The sequence below is a fragment of the Ceratosolen solmsi genome, unplaced genomic scaffold (genome assembly GCF_000503995.2).
Source record: "Ceratosolen solmsi marchali unplaced genomic scaffold, CerSol_1.0 scaffold56, whole genome shotgun sequence".
Classification (NCBI taxonomy): Eukaryota; Metazoa; Arthropoda; class Insecta; order Hymenoptera; family Agaonidae; genus Ceratosolen; species Ceratosolen solmsi.
The window spans coordinates 6,492,803-6,518,938 of record NW_011948425.1 but is presented as its reverse complement, the minus strand read 5'-3'; the positions used below and the strand labels follow the sequence as shown (position 1 = coordinate 6,518,938).

General features: G+C 28.7%; 3 protein-coding genes across 4 annotated transcripts; 2 read left to right on the top strand and 1 right to left on the bottom strand.

The window, feature by feature from the left end:
• The first annotated feature begins 3,610 nt into the window (after positions 1–3,610).
• Positions 3,611–13,945, top strand: LOC105362972 (uncharacterized). 2 transcript variants are annotated; one of them, XM_011500532.1, is made up of 4 exons: positions 3,611–3,705; positions 11,167–13,224; positions 13,461–13,606; positions 13,694–13,945. In XM_011500532.1, exons 2-4 carry the CDS (start codon positions 11,219–11,221, stop codon positions 13,816–13,818), a joined length of 2,277 nt encoding a protein of 758 aa, XP_011498834.1. In that variant the 5' UTR covers positions 3,611–3,705; positions 11,167–11,218; the 3' UTR covers positions 13,819–13,945. The 2 variants fall into 2 exon arrangements, with proteins under 2 accessions (XP_011498834.1, XP_011498833.1); XM_011500531.1 differs by lacking the exon at positions 3,611–3,705 and adding an exon at positions 9,442–10,199.
• LOC105362970 (uricase) lies at positions 5,422–9,369 on the top strand. Its single transcript, XM_011500530.1, has 4 exons — positions 5,422–5,768; positions 6,800–7,215; positions 8,326–8,636; positions 8,728–9,369. The coding sequence occupies exons 1-4, from the start codon at positions 5,536–5,538 to the stop codon at positions 8,896–8,898; spliced, it is 1,131 nt and encodes a 376-aa protein (XP_011498832.1). The 5' UTR covers positions 5,422–5,535; the 3' UTR covers positions 8,899–9,369.
• An 819-nt stretch (positions 13,946–14,764) lies between the features above and the next one.
• Positions 14,765–26,136, bottom strand: LOC105362969 (uncharacterized). Its single transcript, XM_011500529.1, has 4 exons — positions 26,058–26,136; positions 18,708–18,975; positions 15,396–15,636; positions 14,765–14,923 (listed from the first exon to the last, which is right to left on the bottom strand). Exons 1-4 carry the CDS (start codon positions 26,061–26,063, stop codon positions 14,833–14,835), a joined length of 606 nt encoding a protein of 201 aa, XP_011498831.1. The 5' UTR covers positions 26,064–26,136; the 3' UTR covers positions 14,765–14,832.

The following is a 26,136-nucleotide window of genomic DNA, read 5'->3' as shown; positions in this document are numbered from 1 at the left end:
AAAATCATAAAATTCTGTTACTACCAATTGATAGTCTGTAATTACTTTTCACTTAGCAATTTACGACACGAGTCTAAATAAACAAAATTATGCCTAAAATTCTAGACGCTAAACATTTGTAAGACTCTATTACATTTCGTGTGCCATCAAATTATCGAGTATATATCTTTAAAACGATTCCACAAAACTTTGTTTAAACGAAAAAAAAAAACGAAAAAAAAAACGAAAAAAAGAAAAAGAAGAACAAAAGGAATGGAGGCTTTTTTCCCTTATTTACTTACTATTCAGATTTTATATCAAAATATATACTTGCCCGAACTGTTAAAATATAATTCTATTTTTTTTTTTTTTTTGTCTTTTACCGTTCTATTAAAGCCTTAGAATTATATATTCGAATGCGAAAAATGTACATTGATTTATAAAAATTCATTTGTATGAATTAAAATTCTTAATATTAATAGATATTTCCCGTATCCGATTACACATTTGTCTAATTATGTACACTTTCAATAATATCAACGTAAGATTATTATATGCAGTTTTAATACAAAAATTCATTGGTAAATTATAATATTTAATATTTGCATTGTTATTATTATTATTCCCTTTTCTTTCAATTACGTATTTTAAATTATTTTACCTTCAAATGCATAGCATTCAACTATCTGTATTATAAGTTTTTAGTTATTTATATTTTTTTTCGTTTTTACATGGAAATGCTCACAAACACATATATTTGCATAACACGCCACCAATAGTTGGAATTCATAATAATTCTACTTTATGTTCTAAAATATCTTTAGCGGCGCTTGTTTTTACAAGTTTATTTCTCTTGCACATGTTTGGTCTTGTCTAATCCCTCCTGAATTCTGAGGATTTGGGCGTACCTGGACACTCTACCTTTATCTTATACCAATTTCACTCTCCCTTCTTCGCCCCCCCCCCCGCCGCATTTACCTTGCCAGGAATATAAAGATGGTAATATTTACTCATGCAAATATAAAAGGAACTCATTCGACTTGATACGCTCACGGAAACAAAAAAATATTCAACCGTTGTAGCTATGCCATTACCTTGTTTGTAATTTGTCAAAAAAAAAAAATTTTAATTGTGTTGAATTCATACAAGTAATTGTGTACTGTACCAAAATATACAGAAAAAAAAGCTAAAAATTTGCGTCAGGTAAGATAATTATATACATTTTTAGTCAAATAATTTGATTTATCTATTTCATTTGTTCTTTGAGCCCAATGAATTCATATACATATACAGACATACAATTTGATTATGTGGCCGCATATTGATAATGCAAATATTCAATTTCGAATTACAAATTTAATAGGCATATGTATTCAATAAAAAGTACGTGAAAAATAATTTTAAGTTGTAGTATTAAAAACTCTCTTGATATTTTATTTTTCATTTCTTTTAACGTGCTCAAATTTGATTAAAAAAATGAAATTGAAAAATCTTTAAATTATATCTTGGCTTAAACTATTACTTCACGATTAATTTACGTCGCTAATAATACCTATTTAAATCTTTTTAATAAAAAATATTATTCCTACTATTGTCTGTGTTAATAATTTGAATTAAAGATGTATAATATTATTATGAATATCAAACTTAGTGTATTATGATATTAATTGGGCATAGTTGATACGTTTGTGTGTACATTATCTCTTCAATACACATATTTTACACGGATTACACCGATTGTATTATTAAATATACCAATATTATTGACAACAAAAAAAAAAAAAAAAAAATTATTTTGAATTATTTAAGAAAATGTTTATACTTATTTAACATACAAATATTGTTATAATTTAATAGTAATTAAATCTACGACATTTTTTTAATTGCCCGTTGCTTAACAATTCTTTAATTAATGTAATAGAGTACACGTGTTATAAATTGCTTATTTAACATTTTCTAATTGTCCATCGCGTTATTATTATCCCTACAATACTTACTCGTACGCACACTTTATTCTTTTTTGTAATGTAAGTACTCAAATAATTGTACTCCCATAAATGATGTACAATATAAAAATAATACGCCATTTGTATTATTGCACAAATAAATGCTGAGAATGAATTCAAGATAATGACCAAAGCGCCAGAAATTCTTTTAGTTTGATAACACCTAAGCATACACAAAATATATTTACATTATCAATATAATTTATTAAATCTTTATGAAATATATTAATATGATTTTTCGATGTGACATAGCTTGTTAGTTAATAAATTTGAAAGAAATTTCTTTAACTTTAAGAAAATTGAAAATCGTCTGTAAATGTGAAATATAGAAATTGTCGTCCAAGTTATTTCGCATTTTTTTTTTTTTGTTTGCTTATACACATGCACAGGGCTAAGCATTTAAAAGTTTAAAATAATATTTTAATCTTGATGTCGTAAAATTTTCTTTTCAATCTTACTAATGAAATCCGAAATCGGTTAAAATTAATACATTATATATCCAGAATAATATAAATGTAAATTATTTAAAGCATTAAATTTCTATTTAATTTATATAATGCATTTATCCCCTTTTATATCGAATGGTTATTTCATCAAGTCCATGTAATATAAAAATATTGTAAAATGAATGATTCATTTTCTTAAATTTATTTATAAGTAAATAATAATATTTTTATGATCTTATAAATATGTATTAGAATTACATTTTATGATAAATCGACTGTTTTGAAAAGTTCGTCGAAACACTTAGGTTAAGTACATAATTCCTTTCAATATTATTTGTTTCAAGTCTATTATTATACTTAATATTTCAAGCTGAACTTCCGTGAATTTGAATAATCGATTTCTTACAAAAGTGTGCCCGATCAGTAGTTGTTTGAAGCAAAATGTCGAATATAAAGTAAATTTCGGAAATTTAACTTAATTATATGAAAATAATAAGCCTTTGTTATGCTCATTGGTAGGTATTGCAAATATTCAATGCAATAAAATGAGAAACGTGGGAGGAAGTTTTGAAACTCTTGCTTTTTCCCATAGTTTTTCAATACATCCAAGCAATCCAGTATGAAAGGCAACTTATTTGTCTGCACAGGTAAATACGAACTTCCGAGTAAAGATTTTTGTAATTTTCCAAGTCCAAACCCAGCCATTATAGTATTCCTGGGTTACAAATAATATCGTAATTGGAGGAACAATAGATAAATGTAATCAGTTAATAGTCATTCATGCGGGATTGGCGGCGGGACTGTTGCTTCGATTATTCGCTCAATGCACGTCTACATGACCTCGCTGTGTAAACAATAGCGTCAGTTACATATATACGCATGCATGTATGTAGATATGATGTATGAGCGCGCATGTAGGTGTGTAAAATTTTAATGCGTATCGTGCCCAGCTTCCGGGGCTCGATAGATAAGAGTCGGGGGCTCGTAGACACGTCGCCGGGGATGGATTTTTACGCCGAAGACAGCGCATAACGCAATTGCCCTATCGCAAGCCTCCTGGTACCACGTGATTGATCTTACGCTTTTCATATAAAGGCCAACACCCTTAAAGTCGCCCAGTAAATTGTTCATCGTTTGGCTCTTCCCGCGCATTAAATTGTTCATCGTGTGTCGCTTCCGATCGGCTGTACTTTTTTTAAGCATTTATTCTTTATTTGGAAATCTATCATCCGTATATCAATAAGAAGAGAAGGGGAGGGGAAATACATTGTAAAGTGAGTCAAGATTTACTTCAATATCGACAATTTTGATAACCGATATGTAAAATACGCTTAAAAGAAGTTTCACTTTCATTTGATTATAATTTACACATTCAATTTATCTCTTAACGCAAACAGCTTATCATCCGAAGATTATATAATTTTTTATATTATCATTTTCGATACTTCGATTTCTTTCAATCGATCTTTATTCGGAGCTCGAGTAGAATAAATGAATAGATTTTAATTTTTTAGGTAATTAAGTTTTGCAGTGAAATTACGTCGTCGTTCAATCAAATTCTCATGTCTTACATCGTAAATTTTCAATTCGCAATATTCGATTAATAATTTAAAGTGTTTTTAATTGAATTGCTACACTCAGTAACTAAGGTCTTTAAAACTTCTGTCCAATAAACTTTATCTTAATTATCTTGTTTATTAAATATGAAATCTCGAAAAGTTATATCACATTTTGAAATTCTTGTGCAAACTCATTTCGTTGTGTATTTTTGATTAGAAAATTATCTCGACTAACCTTTTCAAATTTTGTTAATAAGCTGTATACATCAAAGGAATAAATATTGATAATGAATAATGATTGTTACAAAAATTAAGATTAGGAAAAACACAGTTGGTAAAAAAGAGTTTATTGGTAATTGCTTAATCAGTAATAATGACATTGTGTTACGGATATTCGTGTTATTGGTTAATCACGACTTGCTTTTTATAATTACATATTGTTAATACAAAGATTTATTTATAACCGAAACAAGTATCTATATAAATTCATCTTATTTAAGAAGCAAACTGTGAAAGATAAAATACTTATTGCGAGACTCGTCCGTAATAATTTGTTTATAAGTTCTTCAACTAAGATATAGCATAATAATAATTACGACAACGACAATAATAATAATAATAATAATAATAATAATAATAATAACGACGATGATGATGATGATGATGATGATGATGATGATGATGATGATGATGATGATGATGATGATGATGATGATGATGATGATGATGATGATGATGATGATGATGATGATGATGATGATGATGATGATGATGATGATGATGATGATGATGATGATGATGATGATGATGATGATGATGATGATGATGATGATGATGATGATGATGATGATGATGATGATGATGATGATGATGATGATGATGATGATGATGATGATGATGATGATGATGATGATGATGATGATGATGATGATGATGATGATGATGATGATGATGATGATGATGATGATGATGATGATGATGATGATGATGATGATGATGATGATGATGATGATGATGATGATGATGATGATGATGATGATGATGATGATGATGATGATGATGATGATGATGATGATGATGATGATGATGATGATGATGATGATGATGATGATGATGATGATGATGATGATGATGATGATGATGATGATGATGATGATGATGATGATGATGATGATGATGATGATGATGATGATGATGATGATGATGATGATGATGATGATGATGATGATGATGATGATGATGATGATGATGATGATGATGATGATGATGATGATGATGATGATGATGATGATGATGATGATGATGATGATGATGATGATGATGATGATGATGATGATGATGATGATGATGATGATGATGATGATGATGATGATGATGATGATGATGATGATGATGATGATGATGATGATGATGATGATGATAATGACGATAAGATTTAATGCATTATGTGTGCGATAAAAAGCAATACCGGGACAAACTCAATAGTGAACATTACTTGACTCGAAAACTAATCGCCCCTTATCATCTATAAGCAGTTATCGTCGGATGATGCATTATTTGTCTAACGCGAGTATGTTTGGATCGCTTGCCGATGGATCATTGTCGATTATAGGCCAAGGAAGATCGTTTGGAAAATTGAAGCAATCGCCTAAGGGAGAAATCGCGACCATGAATAGAGCCAAGGAATTGCAATGCCCTCGGAGGCAAACGGCCAACGCCACATCCTGCCCCGGACAAGATGTGCGTCCCAATCTTATCGCCGAGCAAGATTCTGACAGGTAAGTGTTACATTTCATAACTCTTGCCTAATAAATTTTATCGCTGCATGTTTTCTGTTGCGGGTGTACTATGAACAATTCGAACGAAGCTCTTACGGATTAAGAATTCTTAAGAAGAATAATAGCACGGATCGATCGAGTTCGATTGCAGCTATCTATTACATAATACACGATGTACGCGCGTGTGCGTGCTTGCCTTATTGATCAATACTAATATTATTATATTCCATTAATAATTAAGCAATTTTTAACTTTATTTCTTAACTGATAAAGACATTGGGCGCAGCTGATAAAATTGATAAGATTTAAAAGCCTGTTATAAATAAATATTATTCCATTGTCGATTGCAATATATTTATTGTCTTTAAATGTAGGTGTATTTTATAAATTTATAGGTAAAGTTTAAGGTATTTATTATTAACATTATTCGTATTATAATGGCTTGAACACAGCAGTGCCAAACGAATGGCCTTAATTTATACGGAAATTATTTTGTCATACATAATGGTGTTGTGCGTAATATTAATAATTTCATTTACGATAAATTTTTAACACCGAGAATTAAAAAAAAAAAAAAGAGTGTCTTTAATGATATTTACAAAGAGCAAAATTTGTCATTAAGCTTCTTTTAAAAATGACGAACCGGATTACGTATCCGTTGTACTTATGAGGTCATCTATTTTCGAAAATTTCACCAGTTAATATTTACACAGAACAAATACGCGTTCCTAACGACCCATCCCGCGTGTACACATTTTAAATTTCATTCGATGTTTAAGGAACGTTATGTAAGGATGCAATATAATACTAATTTTCATGATACGTTAATCATCGTCTCGAGAGCTTTGCCAATATATTTTAAGAGCGTGCGTAGTAAGGCAATCAATCGGCCGGACGCGCATGCACGCGATATCGAGAAATTCTCACGAAGATTTTTACAAATCCGGCAAGCAAATCAAACAATTCGGCCTGGGTGTGTGTTTAGCGATTAATGAAAAAATCTACCCAACTAATGGCGATTCTTGTAACAGGGAGGATTTCGAGCTCGGAGCTTATGGTTACGGGAAGAACAACGTGAAGCTACTGTACGTGCATCGCGAAAATTCACTGCGTCACGAGATCAGGGAGTACGAGATCGACGTGCACCTGCGGCTGGGCACGCAAAAGGATTACGTGAAGGGTGATAATCGGGACATAATCGCCACCGACAGCCAAAAGAACACGATATATGTCATGGCGAAGAAACACGGCGTCAAATGTCCCGAGGAGTTCGGGATTCTCCTCTGCTCGCACTTCCTCAACCAATACAAGCACGTGGAGGAGGTTAACGTGAACGTCGAGGAGTATCCCTGGTCGAGGCACGAGGTCGACGGGGCTCCTCATAATCACGCCTTTGTCTTCACACCCACTGTGACGAGATATTGCCAAGTGACACAACTGCGAAACGGTAAGGATTCGCGCGCTCATCCGCGGAGACGAGCCAATAGAATTTCTTTTCTTTTATGCAATTACCTTTTTACATGATGATGTTGTATCGAAGTATGTATGGAAGGGTTGGAAACAAATACCGTGTATGAATTGAAATAAGAGAGAAAAAACAAGGAGAGAAAAAAGCAGTTTTGAAATTTAAATATCCAAATATCATTATCTATCGTATCGATAGCAAACAAGAGATAACGCTACAATTAAAGTATCAGACGAAAATTTATTCCTATCGATTGCAATAGGATGCTTAAGGATCATTGGAACGTAGATCACCAACACATTAAGTGTTTTTTTCTTTTGTACTTTTAACTATAATGACCAACCAACTGCGTACTTAAGATGGTAAAAGAGAGTTTATAGGAATTTTTCACCAAACAAGCTTTTACCAACCGACCGGAAATCTTACTCACACACGTCTTAGATAATCAAAATGAAATTTTCACCGAATATTTAAATTAACATTCTCTACTGCATTATAAGCAGGTCTTTTGCTCTATCGAATACTTTTCATTTCATAGGCATTAATTCGTAAAATGTTGTATTACATTTTTTTTAATTTCTTTTTTAAAACTATCATATTTACAATGGCCAAAAATTTCTTTTAAATCTATGCTTCTATTTCTATGTTTCGAAGCAGAAATAATAAATAAAAAAAAAAAAAAAATAAAAAAAAAAAACCTATATTTTGTTCTACATTATAAGTTGAAAAAGAAATTTTTGGAATTTCCGAACATCTCCATTACAGAATACTGCTACGTACAGTGTTTAGTGAACACATTTTACAGAAAATATATGCAAATAAATTTTTCATTCCCCTCTTAAGTATATCGATACGGAAAAAATTTTCAATGCAACAAATCTTAACAATTTTTTTTTTTTTTTTTTTTTTTTGTAGTATGGCTAATAGCTAATTTCAACATGACTTTTAATAAACATAAGAAATTTTTTTTGTTTGTTATTCGTTTTTAGGTTGTTTTTTTTTTTTTTTTTTTAAAGCCGCATTACATGGTTATATAATACTATTAAACAATATTTATAAAATATAAAGTTAAGATAATTATTATCGTTGCAGGATCGCCTAGAATTCGCGGAGGATTGAAAAATCTTCGAGTACTCAAAACAACGAAAAGTTCATTTACCGATTTTATTCAAGATGACTATCGCACATTGCCCGATGCTAATGATCGTATCTTCAGTACCACAGTCACAGCTTCTTGGCAATTCTCAACTGCCTTGGGAGTTAATTTTGACGATGTTTGGCTAACAGTTAAGGATTGTATTTTAGAGAATTTCGCCGGGCCACCGGCAACCGGTGTCAACTCGCCCAGTGTACAAAATACGCTCTATCTCACTGAAAAGTCCGTTCTCAGCAAAGTCAATCAGGTTTGTACTTGCAACGAGTAATTACAATTCGCCGACACATGAATACTAAGTTTCTCGCAATTAATGCCCACGAATTGATTACTTTTTCCAGATTTGTAGCATTGAAATGAGGATGCCGAATAAGCACTATTTCGACATAGATATGAGCAGATTTTCCAAATTGGTGACAGGCGAGAATAAAGAAGTTTATTTACCAGTGGATAAGCCGTCCGGAATTATTTACGCCCAATTGAAGCGCAAAGACATAACGTCCAAGCTTTGATTTCAATTTATATTCAATTTTATATGATAATCGCGCGCCCCCAAACGTCCTTGAAATACAGCAGTATTCCATTTTTAATCACGTTCACGAGTTTTCTTCAAGAACTTTAGGATCATCGCTGCGTTAAATTAATTTAATTATCATAATGTCACATCCTATTATCATTACTTATGTATTATGACCTCACCTTGGGTTATATTAAAGTTGCGAACGCGTATTTTAATGTAAGACGAATGTTGTCACCGAATACAGTCACCGAAAAGTGTTCCGCCAATCTACCTCACAGTGAATAAAGAAGAACAAAAGAAAAAGTGAAAATGAGATAATGGTCACAATTACCTTCACTACCGAGCATTCGAGCGATACGCATACATTCATATTCAAGTCACGCAGTTTAGGGAATATCCTACTCCCGGTGGCTTGGATTCTCACGCGCGCGCGAGAGAGCTTCGCCACCGCCGCCGCTACCGCCGCCGCCTCCGCCGCCTCCACCACCTCCTCGTTCACGATCGATTTCTATACACACATCCTTCGGCACGCCCTATTTTTTTTTCTCCCAACTCTAGTCTGTCACTTGACAAACAGATCCGGCGCGCAAGTGAAAACTGGAAATATTTGGGCTGGCCAAACAGACGAATGTCATAAGAGATAGGCGCGAGGCGCTTGGACGGTCAGTTGAGTTTGGCCGGCCCGGGGGAGCTCGCGGTACCACGGAAAAGATCGGAAGTCGAGAGGACGGAGCCTAGGACGAGATCGCCTAAGCGATGCTTGGGACGGCTCGCGCTATCAATATCGGCTATTATCGGCTATAATCGCGCAAACGCAGTGACGTGCTTATTGACTAGACTCGCTTATAATTAAGCGGGAGGCTGCCGATCGAGGATGAAGGCTCTCCTTATCGTCGCGTACCTCGCGTCTCTGGCTTTTTGCGAGGAGAGGAGTTGTGGCGGTACTTACCGGGGCTTTCAGTACACGATCACCAGTCCTAATTATCCGCGCAACTATTCCGACGGGCTCAATTGCGTTTATCGCTTTCAAGGCGACACGTGGGGCAAATGCGAGCAGGAATTTCATCTACAGTTCTTGGATTTCAATGTGCGGGGCTCGGATAATTGCAAGGGGGATTACTTGCAAGTTGGCGATCGACACATTTTTTGCGGCAACGTCGTTGGTTTGCGTAAATTTAAGGGCACGAATAATAGTTTGAGCGTTGTTTTTCACTCCGATGATCGTGATGCCGATAAAGGTTTCAAGATACTCGCTACGGCGGTGCCGTGTAATTTGAATTTTAATCACCATCAGTAAGTATTTAGGATAGTTACCGCAATTTTATTACAGTCTTAAGCTAGTGGTTTGACAAAACAAAACGAAAAAACAAAAAAACAAAAAAAAAAGCAAAAGTTGTTTTATACAGTTCTTGTTCTATACTAAAGGTACTTCCGACAGATCTTGCTCAATTTCGTTATACGAATAATGATTTTATGAAAAATTCACATATAATCGTATAATATCAATTAATATTTATCTGAAAATTGAAATTATTTTACAGTGATTGTATCATTATGATTTTCCTCATATTCAATATAAATTATTATGACGTTGTTAGTCTCCCCATTTCAAACATTAAATAATAATGTAGGAAGCGATTAATATAATATATTGACATTTTTAGAATTGAATTTTCCTGGAAATATGGTAATATGGTGCTTAATTATCTGTATTCGTAAATGCGTTGTGAACGATTAAAGTCTTTATGACAATCGCAACGTATAAATAGCAGAAATTGTTAAAAGTTTACTTCCTACATTTGTTAAAAATATACGTGTGCGCTTTGTCATGCATTTATAAATTTTATTTATATTTAACGTAGTTTGATTTTTAAATTTGAAGCTACAATTTATACCGCGATTTATTATTATTATTATTATTATTATTATTGCTGTATAAATGATTCTATTCAATTATTAAATTATTAAACATCTTATAATGGGTTGTTTTAATATTTGAGTTTTAATAAAGAGAGAAAAAAAATACTTACAAGAGTTAATCTTTTGAATAGACATTTTTACACTAGAAATTATATAAGTAAGCACTGATATCGATTTATTATCAAATATATTTGTAAGCGAAAATTAGTAAAATTTTTTAAATAACATGCTTAGAAATATATATATATATATATTTTTTTTATCAAAGAATAAATAAAAATACTTTCTCTCTCTCTCTCTCTCTCTCTCTCTTTTACTCAACGTTATACTTTATTCGCAGCTTTTACAGGGGATTCACAGAGGAGGGTAGAGATGATTTTGGTGCCAATGATATGCCTACGATTACCAACAGCCGTGAAATTAACGGAGGCCGTAATAGCTCCGTTACGGGCTTTCGATCATCCAAGAAACAGAATCTATTAACTGAATATCCGCGAATAAACGACACGTCTAAATTTAATATCAGTGTCAACGTCTCGTCTTCAGCGACACCATGGTCATCCATGGAAATGGATACCAATAAAAAATCCGCGCGAATAAATTCATATCTTTTTTTACCGCCGAGAAACAACGATGGGAGCGTACAGAGTAATCTTTCAAGTAGCCAAAGTTTTGATAATTTATCGTCGTTACCGAACGAATTGTCGTTACCTAGTCAAAGTTCAGCGGCATCATTTTCGAATTTGCGATCTTCCAATAATTTAAATGCTTTGGGATCGTTAGATAAAAGCTCGTCTTCATCGGAACAAGTTCGTAAAGCGATTGTAATACCGCATAGGAATTACGGTGAGCCAGGTTTAGAAGTCGTTGATTATGATTTGCAAGTGTCGAATGATTGTGACAATCACCAGAACGCCGGCACTTCAATAAGAAACAATTATAATTCATTTCAAGATCAAGGATCGATTCGATCCGTAGCTAAACTTGGATCATCATCGAATCTCATTTACGATCCAAATAATGGATTAGTCGATTCAAATAATAACGAAGGTATTAATAAACCGTTGCCAAATTATCCCGGTAGGTATTATCAAAATGGTTATACGAATAAATATTTAACTACTGGATATCCAGTAAACATCAATAATCAACTGACGAATTATCCTACCGGTAGTCCTCCAAATTATCTTGGGGGCGGCTATAATATAAATCATGGTTTATCAAATTATCAAAGCGGAGGATTTAATCCGATCGCTGTCAATTATCCTGGTTTCAATTCAAATATTGGAAATAATTTAGGTTATAATGCCGCATACAATTCTGCTACGCCCACTTACGGTTCGGCTTACAATTCCGGCTACAATTCTGGTTTCACAACTGCTTTTAATTTCCCAGTTGGTGATAATTATCATTCGAATTTCGGTAATAATTGGGGCAATGGATACGATGGCCAAGTTCGAGAGTGTTGTAGAATGCCATTGAGCAGAAGATTTTCGCTATCCAGTCCTGGATTTCCCGGTGGCGTTTCAACCAGGAATACATTTTCTTGCCGATATACAATTACAAAATCTTCTCCAGATATTTGTCGGCTGCGTTTAAATTTTCGATTTTTTAACTTTGGCGGAGACGATCAGTATTGTAATTATGGCTATGTAGAGATTGACGGCAGACGTTATTGTGGCTGTAAAAGTGGTCTGAGTCTTCAAGTATCCTTTACAGATTACATTGCTAAATCGATATTCGTTATGAATTCGGGATATCCGAGGTCTAAATTTTCCGGATTTCTAATCGATGTAATTCAAGAACCTTGCAGACTATCCGAATCTAATCCATCCTATCCTTCGTATCCATCCTATCCGTTATATCCACAGAATCCCTCGTATCCTTATGATCCAAGAAATTCAAATTATCCTAATTATTCTGGTTTCCTTCAAAGGAAAACGAATGTCTTGCCATCGGTGATAGGGAAACGAAGCTTAATAAATTCTCCGAACAGCACGGTTATTTATCCTTCAATGCCTGATCCCAATCCACATATAAGAAACAAACGTAATCTAGGATACTTATATTCCCGACCAAGTGTACCCTTTCCAAACAGTGACATTCAAGGCGTTTCAGCTGCGGTTGGGACGCACGAGAGATTTTTTGACGGCAGATGTCAAAATCGAATTTTTCTAGATTGGGTGATTGCGTCTAAAGAAGCAATTTTGAAGCACGTAAAATGTGTTGGATTTGGCGCTCCAACTAGAAATTTACGAATTGCTTATCCAATTTCAAGAAATGGCAGATCTGTAAGTTCAATAGCATCGGAATGTGAGGAAATTCATGATAAACAAGGAGAAATAAAGTCGCCGCTATATCCAAATAACTATCCTAACAATATCAATAAGTGCTATCGGTAAATGGATTCTAAATATAATTATCAATTAAATTTTACAATGCATTGTGATATTTTGTTCTATATATATAATATATATATATATATTTTTTTTTTTTTTTTTTTTTTTTTTGTAATTTTGAACAATTATAACAATGTGGTATAATGTTTATATACTTATTATATACTCTATTGAAATAATATTTTAATATACTAATGGTTTCCACGTGTATATAAGATAATTATATTATTTGCAGGTTTCATAAAATTTCAAATTTCTGTAATATAGAAATAAACGTACGAGACTTTGACGTAGAACAAAGCGAAGAGTGCGCTAAAGATTATTTTTCAATTAGTAAAGAAGATACCAAATACTGTGGAAATTCCTTAAAGAACTTTAAAAGTATGTGTACATCTTACGAATATAAAATACACGCATATTTCTTTAGAATTTAGATTATAGAGTTTATTTTCTATGTAATATTTGCAGCGATACTTGACTTAACAAAAGTAAATTTTATGGATGTTTACTTTGTCTCCGATTCTAATGGAACAGGAAAAGGTTTCAACGTCAGCTTTTCACAACTTTTATGTGGTGAATCTTCAAATTTTTAAAGAATCTTCAAACAAGTTATTTTCTGAGATTTAGGATATAAAGGAAATAAAAGTTGTATTTAATATTTTTGATACTCTTATACGAATAAGTGTACAGTAAATTTGAAGTAAACAATATTTTTTTAAAAAGCGCCAATGTCTTTTTTTTCTTTTTCTTTTCTTTTTTTCTTTTCTTTTTTTTTTTTAACGTAATCCGTAATTCTAGTAAAATAATTACAATTATTATTAAAGTATTATAAATTATACCTTCGAATTAAGCCAGACATATGTTACAGATTAGAAATTAAATCACATGTTGCAAATAATAAATTTTATTTATACTCTAATACTAAAATTTGTTTTCTATTTATTTAAGGGACCCATGATTCATAATAATATTGATATTAAAATCATCATCAGATATTATATTAATAGGATATTTTGTTTATTTGATTCTTGAAGATAAGAGTTTCATTTTATTATATTACATTTCTTATTGCATTGAAGAAAAACATAAGTGTGTATGTGAAAGATATAAGTTTTTTATGCGATATTTGTACGATTCTTTCGATCGTCATTTACAGTTACAATTTTTCAAGAACTTATGGCGTATAATAAATTATCCGTGAATCGGGAGTGGAATCGACATTCTCAGATATCGAGATTTTATTGAAAATCATTCAGCTAATTTACGTGATCAGAATACATTTATAGTTAACACAGAATAACAAAATACGAACTTAAATCACAAATCAGCTTATTCGTGTGCTTTTAATTTAAAGACTTGAAACATATAATTCTGTTTCTCCCATAATCGTTGTAATAAAATAAAAAATTGAAATTAAATATATACCCACTGAAATGAATTATGTAACAACAAATAAGTGGGAGGCTTTTTATTAACAGGTCGACAGATCAGTAGAGTAGGAATTCATGACTATGCACATTTATTTTTTTCTACGCCCAAGAAAGCGGATGTTCGTGTATACGGCGCTGGCGGGTCTACGACGGTTGCAGAAATTCACAAAACGAGATTTATTTCCTTGCCGAGCCCAACAATTGAAATACATCGTTTCTCGTTGGGTTGCAAGCGTTATAGGGATCATAATCCATGCTGTTATAAGATCTGCGAAAATTAATCAGTTATTATAATTTAATGAACAATGCGATATCCAATATATGCATATAACGTATTGATAGAAAACAATTCTTTGCTAATAATTTTTTAAATAACGGTTAATACCTTATGTTCATTAAAGCACATATCAGTACAATTGTTAATCGGAGAGTTAAGCGCATTTTATCGAAATTTATCGATAGTTAATCACTAATTATTTAAACTAAATGTCAAATTACAAGCGATCGTGAATTATATATTTTGACTATTAGTAATTTTTAATAAAAAAAAAAAAAAAAAAAACAAAAAAAAGATGTATATATAAGGTAGAAGAGATTTCAAATTTGCAATATCGTTAGTGATAAAGTTTCTTCTCGTCAATATTATTTTATTAGAATAATTGCAAATCTAATTATCGTATTAGAGATTCATTTTATATTTCAGAGTTTGACAAATCAATGATTACACAATATAAAAATACCTAGAATTTTGGCGTTTCCATGGATATCGTCGATAATAACGTGATCTCTTGGAGATATTTTGAAGACCAAATTCTAAAGGAAAAGTTTTCTCTTCTACGTTATCCTGAGGATCTTTTATTAATATAAGCGGAGCTTCCCAAAGATCAGGACGTTGTAGAAGTTTGATTAAGTATTTGGATAATTGTATCAATTGCGCCTCATTTAATTGATCGATTGATTTAAACTGATCATCTGTAAAATCTAAAAAGTTCAACAGTATAACAAGCTTGTGACGAAAGCAAATTTCCTTCATGACATTTTAAAAAACATTATGAATTTGATAATATTGAATTTTGGATTTTTTTAATACTAACAGACAATAATACCGCATTCTGATTATAAAAGAAACTGAAATCTATTTTTGATGAATATCCTAATTTATTAAAAGAACATATTTATTGTTTCGTACGATCTTTTTGTAGTTAACATATTTAAGAAATAATTCTGCCTATTTTTTTTTTTCATTTTTAGTCCCAATCGCTTATAAACGAATAATTTCCTGGACTTTTGTTCACTGCCTACATATTGAGTCAGAGTAAATAAGTACATTTGAGAAATCGTGTTTGAGAAACTATTTCACGTATGAACTGAAGCGTCAGGTGGCAGTAATTAGCGATCACTTCTAAGTTGCATTAAGCGTGTTGGTTTTGAGTTTTGCATTTGTTTACTCGCGAACTCACTGAGTTTGTTCCCGACAGCGGGTGTCGACCATTTATAACGCACTGACCAAACTTTGCATTATATAATTTGAAAATATTTGCTTAAAATTTTACAAAGTTTCATTAAAATAAAAGCTTTCAAATTAATTAAAAATATACCTTTATTAAATGCTAGAACAATTTCATCATATATTCAATTTATAAGGTATTAAATGTATTTGTAAATGTAATCGATACATTAGTATATATTGGTTATTTAATATAATAAAAATATAGGTGTAAAATTAAATTTTTTATCATATCTATTAGAGCACATTCGTAACATTGATATATAAGAAGACAAAATAATAAGTTCACTGTATATTTGTATTTATGAAATTGTAATGCAAATTTATTTAATTGACTACAACAATCTCTATTGTGTAGTGTGTGATAAATTATTCGAAGCGATTACTTATTCATATATATATATATATATAAATTGTATATTGTTGTATAGTGACAATATTTTGAAACAATATATTAAAGTTCTTATTGTAGTCTGGATTTATTAATTTTTGAAGATTGAAAGTGTAGAGTTATTCATAAAAAAATCTTATTTTGAAGACATATTACGTATAATAAATTAAGATAATTTTATAAAGTTATATTATTATATGTTTATAAATAACAATTTTTTTTTCTATCTAATTTTAATAGTTGGTAATAACGGTTGGTATTAAAGTATGAACACCGACTTGAAATAGTACTACGCACAAATATTATTGCGATAAAATATTCTTCGTTTCATTTGAATGTATTCCAACAATTTTGATTATATTTAATATTTTAATTAATAATATTTTAATTTAATTATCGTTAAGTAAAATTTTATAAGATATATCCTATAGATGCAGAATGATATACGATTTTGGAATTTTTATATGAATAAAGGCAATAATTATTTAAATACGTCGTGCGTAAATATATAACTAAATGAGTATATCATTTCTTCTATCTCTAACACTATGTACCAAATAAATACAATAAATACAAAATAATAAAAATTCATTATGTTTTTTTTTATAGTTTTATCTATATAAAAAATATTAAACACTGTTTAAGATTAACAAAAATGGAATAAAATTTCATAATATATATATATATATATATATGTGTGTGTGTGCGTGTGCGTGCGTGTGCGTGTGTGTAAGTATGATGCATTAAATCTTATTTTAAGCGACTACTTTAAAGTATAGTAATTAATATCATTTAATTTTTTATTAGCAATTAACTTTCAGATATAAATTTATCTATATTTTAATCATAATGTACATACAAATAAATACATCACAATTATTAATAATCGAGTATAAATAAACATTGGAATTCTAAAAGTGTTGAGAATATTGTAGTTATATAAAACAGTTATTTACATATTCGAATGTACAATACTTCTATTTTAGAAAAATATAAATGATTATTTTACGACTTATACGAAGTACGATCGATAAATTTTATTGTTCATTATAACTTGCAAAAAGTTTATTTATAATACGACTCTTGTGTTTCTTGTTTTATTCATAATTAATAATTATTATATCTATTTAAATATAATGTTTTTAATTCAATGCATGAATTATTATAGTTAAATTATTATGGTACTATATTATATTATTGAATTATGATAATTAAGAAAATATGATAATAAATTATATTAGCCATTTCAGTAAAATCGTCATAGAAATTAGAAAATTTCAATTTCATTGTATAATAAAAAATAAATGTTAAAAAATATGAAAATAAATGTGATAAATTATGTAATACGTATTGGTTAAGCTTAACCTTTTAAATTTGAATTCATCTTCACTTAATAATATTTTAAAAATTAAAGTTAAATTAAACGCTTTAATTTCTATTATAATTTTTGTATATCATAAACACCTTTTGTTTTTTAATTTCTTCCTTAATATTTATACAATAATATTCTGTATATTATTCATGTTACACTTTTGTAGAAAAATTTTTTTTTTTTCTAAATAAAATAAGATAATAATAGAAATTTAATGTAGATACAACCATTTATTCACAATGTTACATTTTATTATTACTAATATTCTATTACTTTGAAATATTTAAATGTATTCGTGTTATGTTTAATATTTCTATTTTTTTTTTTTTTTTTTACGTAATTTATATGTAAGCATGAAATAAATTATTAATAAAAATAAATAATATTATGATATTAAAAATTAATTATAAATGCAAATTTTTAATATATATTTTTTTAATTTAATAATTTTTGTTCTCAATATAATAGAATTTTAGATTTTCTAATGCAAAAAATTAAGAATTAGTACATTTAGAATTATAAATTTGCGTAAAATAGTCAAAATAAAATTAAAAATTTTCATTTTCATTTTATGTAAAAAATTTGTTATTACCCATTATGTTTTTTATCTATAAGTTTCTGGATATTATATTTTAACAGAATTGATTGCAGTCTAAAAGTTAAACTATGAAGCTGATAATATATAAGATTGATTACTACTTCTAATAATCACCTCGTCATATTGATAAGTTTTCCATAAAATAATAATCATATTATGAAATTATAATGTTTATTATACCTACCAATTTCCTCATTTTTATATTCTTCGTTATCATTCAAATTAACAATTTTTCTATAATTGTTCGGCTGATATTTCAATTCGATATTATTCCATTCGTGCTCGCTGCTATCGTCTATTTGCGGAGAGAGTAATGTCAGATCTTTCATTTTTTCCTCGTGAAGTGAAATTGGAATATCCATTCGACTATTTTTTAGAGTATAGTCGACAGACTCTGTTTTTAAACTATGAATATTTAGAAGTACAATAAAAAATAAGACAATACAGCGCATCTGAAATACAAAAGTTTAGACTTAGATTTATATATAAAGATTTATATAGATATATAGATTTAAACTGTACACACACGCGCGCACACACACATATTTATATTTATCTATATCTACATACTTGAAGTAGTAGGGAATATATTTCTATAATATAAATTATATACATTGAACTTTATACTTTTTATATATATTAGATTATTTACAATCCCCCAATAAATAATTTAATATATTTATTATTATTCTATATAAATATATTTTATAAAGGTAATAAAATTATAATAATTATAATTGTAATTGAAATATATAGAACAATATTTAGTTATTATAATTTTATATTAAACTTGACGCTTACATTTTACTATAAGAGGAACTAAAATCACAGATATTATTTTTATAAATATACGTTGTACCGATAATCTTGTAATTGAATAATGATGTACTGATTTTTATTCAATTTCTGCTTTCATTTTAGGCCACTCTATATTTAAAATATTTTTAAAATTATTTAATATAAATTTTTTAATAAAAACATGCGGATTACTTGTATATATTATATAAAACTCTTTGAATATTCGATAAAAATTGAAAAGAAAAAAACATTTTATTTATAGTCAAGAAATATAATGTTTCAAAATTTTAAATTTCAATATTAATTTGGTAAAAATGAAATTAATGTTAACTTATCCACTATTAAATTTTTGTTTAATACGGTAAAATAAACAATTTCAAAGATGTTTAATTCCAATCAAATTGAGCGTGTTTCGAAAAATTAAGCAAATAATATTTAAAAATTTGATTTGTTTGTTATATTGTGGCAAACATCATGTTCGATTGGTATTAAGTATTAGATAAAACAAAAATATTCCATTATCTACTCTAGACAATCTTCAGAATAAAATTAATCGGATTGGCATTTTAGAGCTTCACTTAATAATAATAATAATAATTATGAAAATTTGTCGCACAGCTGATACTTAATGGCACGACATTATTGCCTTTTATGAGGCGCAGATTAATTCTAAAGAGAAATATTGATAATTGGGGATAAATTTGTAAAATAGAGATAAAATTGCATTGCATTATATTTTTCGAGAAGCAGGCAACGATGTTATTTCGCTAAATCACTTTTTGCTTGCAATTGCCAAGTAACGACTCAGTGGCGAGATGAAGCAAACAAAAAACCGCCATTGTACACCCTTCTGACTCGGGTTGATCTTTTCAACTGTACGGGGTAACGAGCGTACTAGGAGATTATATCTTATGAATACTCGCATCCATCGTGAATTATGAAAAAAGCAGGCTAATCCTATGCATCGTAAGCAGTCTATTGGATTGAATGGATAGACCTGTGAAGATACGTTATCATAGTCCGGCGATTCTATGACGATAAAGCCAATTGGATATGATTTAACAGCTTATTGAAAAAGATTTTCTTTTTTATCTCGTTTTTTTATCTGCTTGATGATTTAGATCTCGTGATTTTCGGGGAAATTAGTGAGGCAAAGAAATAAGCAGCTCCGAATTGTTTACACCCGAAATACAGCCGATCGATTATATCTCTCTAGAGTCCTGCGAGATCTTTTCTCAGCCCACACCTACGACAATATATAATCCCTTGGGTATACGAGATCACGGAGCGATGCTTCTTACGTTGCTCCTTTTATAAAGTCTATTTGAAATTGCAGCTTCCGCTAGAACTTGTGAGAGAACTATGTTGTGAAACGTATTCTTCTATTATTAGTTGACATTTAAGGCTGTCAATGTTTATTATTGATTCGTTAAACCGAAACTTAGCGTAATATTAAAAAATCTGGCTATTCAAAGATAGTTATTGAGATGAGTTAATATTATCGTTCATCGACTTTTATATTCTTAATACACATAATAATACACATTAATATTCTTAAATTATTGAAATATTGTATTTTCAATTCATATCATACGTTAAGAAATAAAAATGTTAAGTTGAAAAATTATTTTCATAAAAAATATCAAAATATGTATATTTTCCGAACCCCACGTAGCAGAGGAATCTTTAGTAAATATACATAAATCAATAAAATTATAGCACTGTTGCATAAATTAGGATTCAAGAAATATCAAATTGAATATAATGTTATCGTTAATTATTATTCTAATTGAATTGATATTGTAATATATTGTTTTGCAAATATTATCACAAATGCATACACTATTAGTAAACACTATTTGAACGTTTGAAAATCCAATTATTATATGTTGATAATAATTATTATAATTAATTATTACAAGTTTAACTAAAAAATATCAAATAATAATAATAATTGTATTTGTACATAAACTTGTGAAATACATTTTTTAAAATATAATAAGTATAATATTAAAAAATAAAAGATAAAAATTTGATTTTAAAAGTTTAATCGATAACAATAATTTCACGGTATTTAGTAATGATTAAGCTTTCAGTAGAAATTGAAAATTTTGTATATCAGCAAGATGTATTAAAGGATTGCAATTTTTATTTCAATATGAATACTGTGCATGAAATGTCCTAGATATAAGCATTATTTTCTTTTATTATAGTTGAATTGAATTCTATACAATTCAGTACATATAGTACATATGTATTTACCAAAGAGATAAAGAATTATTTATATATTCACGAAGCCCTTATCGAATGTATTCAAGACGATTCGTATTTTAAAATTTGTTTCTGCTTTGACAAAGGGATACGCAATAAGCACACCATAATATTCCAATTGAATTACTTATACTTTGTTAGACGATATTGTATCAACAAATCGCAGCTAAATGTTTTTGATTTAAAAAATGCACAGATTGTCAATATGTAATAATATTGGAAGTGTCTTCTTACTCTTATGTTAAACCACATTGAAGAATAGATTCAAGTATAAATTCTTATTTATTGTTTATTAATTGAGTAATGTATCTATTTATGAACATATACTTTTTTCTTTTTTTTTTTAAATTTTATTCAGGCCAAATAATAATGAAGAACTTGTACTTTATGATAGTCTGATAATGGAGTAATTTATAATTGAATTTGAAGTTTTATAAAATGTGGACTATGTAAAATTTTCTTAAATTATAGCTTATTCGTTTCAAATTGTAATTCGCCATGCATTAGATTCATTTTAATGTAATTCGCAAATTACTTTATTATTTAAAGGCTTCATTTTCTTCTGTTTGACTATAGATATTAACTAAATATTTATTTATATATTATGTAAATATAGACAATAGCTGTACGTTTGTAACTATTTAAAGTATAATATTTGTCTATAATTTATTATTCTTAACTTATTTAAATCAATAAAAGAATTAAAATGTAAATAATATCAATTTTTAACTTACTTTTAATTTGTATTCTCTTGTATAATTATAGATGCTTATTTACCCTATGTATAAAGCTTAAAGCTCAGCACTGTTTTCGCCGTGGATTGTTGTATAAATATAAAGATAGATACTTTAAAAGTAAATATATTTGATGCTATTATGAATGTATATTATTTTTATTATTTTTTGTAATTCACGCAATTGCGCGTGCGCATATATATATATATATATATATATATATATATATATATATATATATAAGTACATTTACCTCGAAATATTAATATGGTTGTTTGCAATCTCTTATTTATTTACAATAGAGAGTTAATTGGATAAGGAGTAAAATATTACGAGACATGCTTGATACAATGAAGTTTACTATTGAATATCTCTCTTTCACGGATACTTGTTGCTCCCGCTTAGCGCTTACCTCTCCTGTTGATCGCCTGACCAATGATCGATAGAAACTACTGAATTAAATGTACAAAACTTTATATATAAACATCTATGTTTAAGTTCATTTAATGCAATGAGGCTATTTAAATCATCTAACATTTTTGATTAATTTTTATATATTTACAATGTAAAATTATTGTATTCTGTGTTTGTTAAAACGTGCTTTGTAACGTGGTGAGAAATTATTAGTTTACATGGGAAATGTTGATGATAAGTAAAACATAAGAAAATAAAATAAAATAGTAAAGTTTTTAGTGTAAAATATTCAAACAAGTAATTATACTTTTAATCTTGCAATTAAAAATTATGATGAAAGTCGTAACGTACCATCGTAAAGCTTTGCGATGAATTATCGGGTATCAGAGGACGAAGCTTTAAGTTTTTATAAGAAGAACACTGATCGTTACACGATTAAACACTTTTCACTTATGCAAATCTTCTGGGTACTACTGCAGTTGTTATCCAATCAATTATCTAAAATGCAAAATAGAATGCCATTGCGACGCTCTCAAATCAATGACTTTTTACCTCGTCCCTACAGAATTCGAAAGAATTAATTCTATCCAAAGATGAAACAATTATTCAATTATGAAATTTTTTAATAAAGAAGAGAGGATTGCAATAATTGTGACATTAGCTACTTTCGGTGATAACTTTCGATTATTTATCAAGCGACAGCGGACAAGCCTACGATGTTCTGGTAACATATAAGCGCCGCGACGCCTTATATAGGGGCGTTAGAGATCCGGAGAAGCGCGCAGACGATGCTGCGCGAATCGGGGGCGAGGGAAAAAGGGCGCCGAGATGAGGGAAAGTCCTGACGAAACGAATCACGGATTAATTTTCGAAGACGTGAGATCTCGTGAATGAAAGTTTTGAGTTTTGGAACAGCGGGTTTTTAACCTCGTGTCCGCACACCCTACGAATGCATCGTTTCCTCTCATTGTGATACTTCGACGGTGCCTTATGAATTTAAAAATTGCAATTGAAGAGATTTTAACAATTTTATAAAAACCTTGGCCATTTCGGCATGGGGATTTTTTCAATTTCAATGTCCTGCTTTTCTCTTATTTAGAAAATTATAAAATAAATGATGATAGATTGCCGCCACTGTGATGCTATTTAAAGCAACGGCTTTATTCTAAATTAGACTCCTGTAACTTTTATTATGTGATGACTCACAATGAACTTTTATTTATATATATATATATATATATATATATATTATTTATAATTATCCATTAAATTAAGTTCTTTTAAATGAAAGATAAATAATTTTGAAAGAAATTACTAAAATTTCATAAACTTTTTTAAACCTTTTATTTCTTAAACAATATAACTATTATATTTAATATGTTATTAAATTCTAAATAATCTTTTATATTTATATTACACTATTACTATTAAAATTTTTTCTATATTTACAATACTTTTGATAAATAAACTCATTTTACACGAATCCTTGGAAATTGTTAAAAATAATAATTTTTTTTTTTTTTCAAAGCACAACGATCACATATAAAATCTTCATGTACTACCTATCCAAATTAATAAAATTAATGTTACATTCTATGTATTACTTAATTATTATTGTTTATACGCCGACACTCCAAACAAACTCGTATAAAATTCGATTCTATTTAATTATGTATTATGTATGAACCGTGTCATGGCAATTATGCATAGTCATAATTTCTAGAAGCAGAAGAGAAATATAATTAGATAGAGAATATTATAATTAATATAAATGAATTCTGTAATTGTTATTGAATTGTATGAATTTAATTATTATAAATTTGTATGAGCCTAAAATATTTATAAGAAAATTAATTTTTTTCAAGGAAGTTTCTTTTTATTTATCTTATGATACATTTCATATAAAATAATATATATACATATATATATATATATTTTTTTTTCTTAAATATTGTTTGTTTAATATATCTTTTCTTTATATTACTTAAATCCGAATATTCATCAAAGAAGTATAATGTACAATATTTTTATTGTCTTATTTTAATAAACAGATTGTATTTTTATTAATCTACCAAAGATAATTTTTATATTATATCGTTATAGCTCTTTGATAAAGTTCAATATAAATTTCAACCGAATTATGAAATTTACAGAAAAACTATTGAGAAAAGGCTGAAAAAAAATAAACACATCATTAATAGGGATATTGCGAGGTATGTCACACCAGAATTTTTAATACATTAAACTTTTTATTTTAGTTAGAAGCTTCTTAAGAATACATAGAATACGATGTAAGATTAAATAACAAGTGATAAATTTCTTTTTATCATGAATTTTGTATTATAAAGAGGTACTCCGTGTATGTAAGTAGTATCTGCTCTGAGCATTTCTCAAACACGAACTTCGTTTTTTCTTAAAATATATATCTTTTCAAACTGATCAGAAAAGTAACGTATAATAAATCCTCATCGATTTACATGAACTTTTAACTGCATTTTTTTATATTGAATAATTTGTAAAAGTAAATGGGATTTTTACTTCACTTTAATAATTTTTGTTGTTGTGAAGAATTAGATGATATTGTTTTAGTAAATATTTTTTGTTTTCACGAGTCCCTACTAAAAAGCATTATTGTTCTAAAACTATCATTATTCTTGTAAATTATTATTCTAGTAATTATTATTATTATAACTCTACATTAATATTCTAAAAATAATTTGAAGCTTAGACTGTAAAGAATGTTCATTTTTTTATTATAAATAAAAATTTTTATAGAAATTAGTCTATTATCAAACTTCTATATTATTGTATATTGAAATATATTTAAACTTATTATTTTCGAAACAATACATCCCAATAGATCAAATATTACACACACACACACATATATATATATATATATAATTTCATGTAATTAAATATCTATATAATTGTTAAAATATGTATATATAAGAAATTTTAGTTTATACTTTCTTCGTTTCACATTGGCTTATCCGTATAAAATTTTCAATATAAATTATTTTTGGACATCCAAACCTTTTAAAATTAAGAAAAATATTTTAATATTATTTTAACTTTGCATTATACAATCAATTACTATGAAGTAAAATCAAATTGTATTGAATTTTTATTAAAAAATTTAATTTTGAGGTAAATTTAAAAAAATATACTTTTATAGAATAAATAATTCATAATATACAATATTTTAATGTTGATAAATGAATAATTTTTAAATATATTAGATCGAAAGAATAACATTTTTAATCGATATGATGATTATATATAAAAAATATAAGAACTTTTCAATACAGATTTACTTTCATCTTTTATATCCCAGATCATTTTAGAATTTCATTATGTGACTATTTTCATTTACGTTTAAATATTTAGATTTAC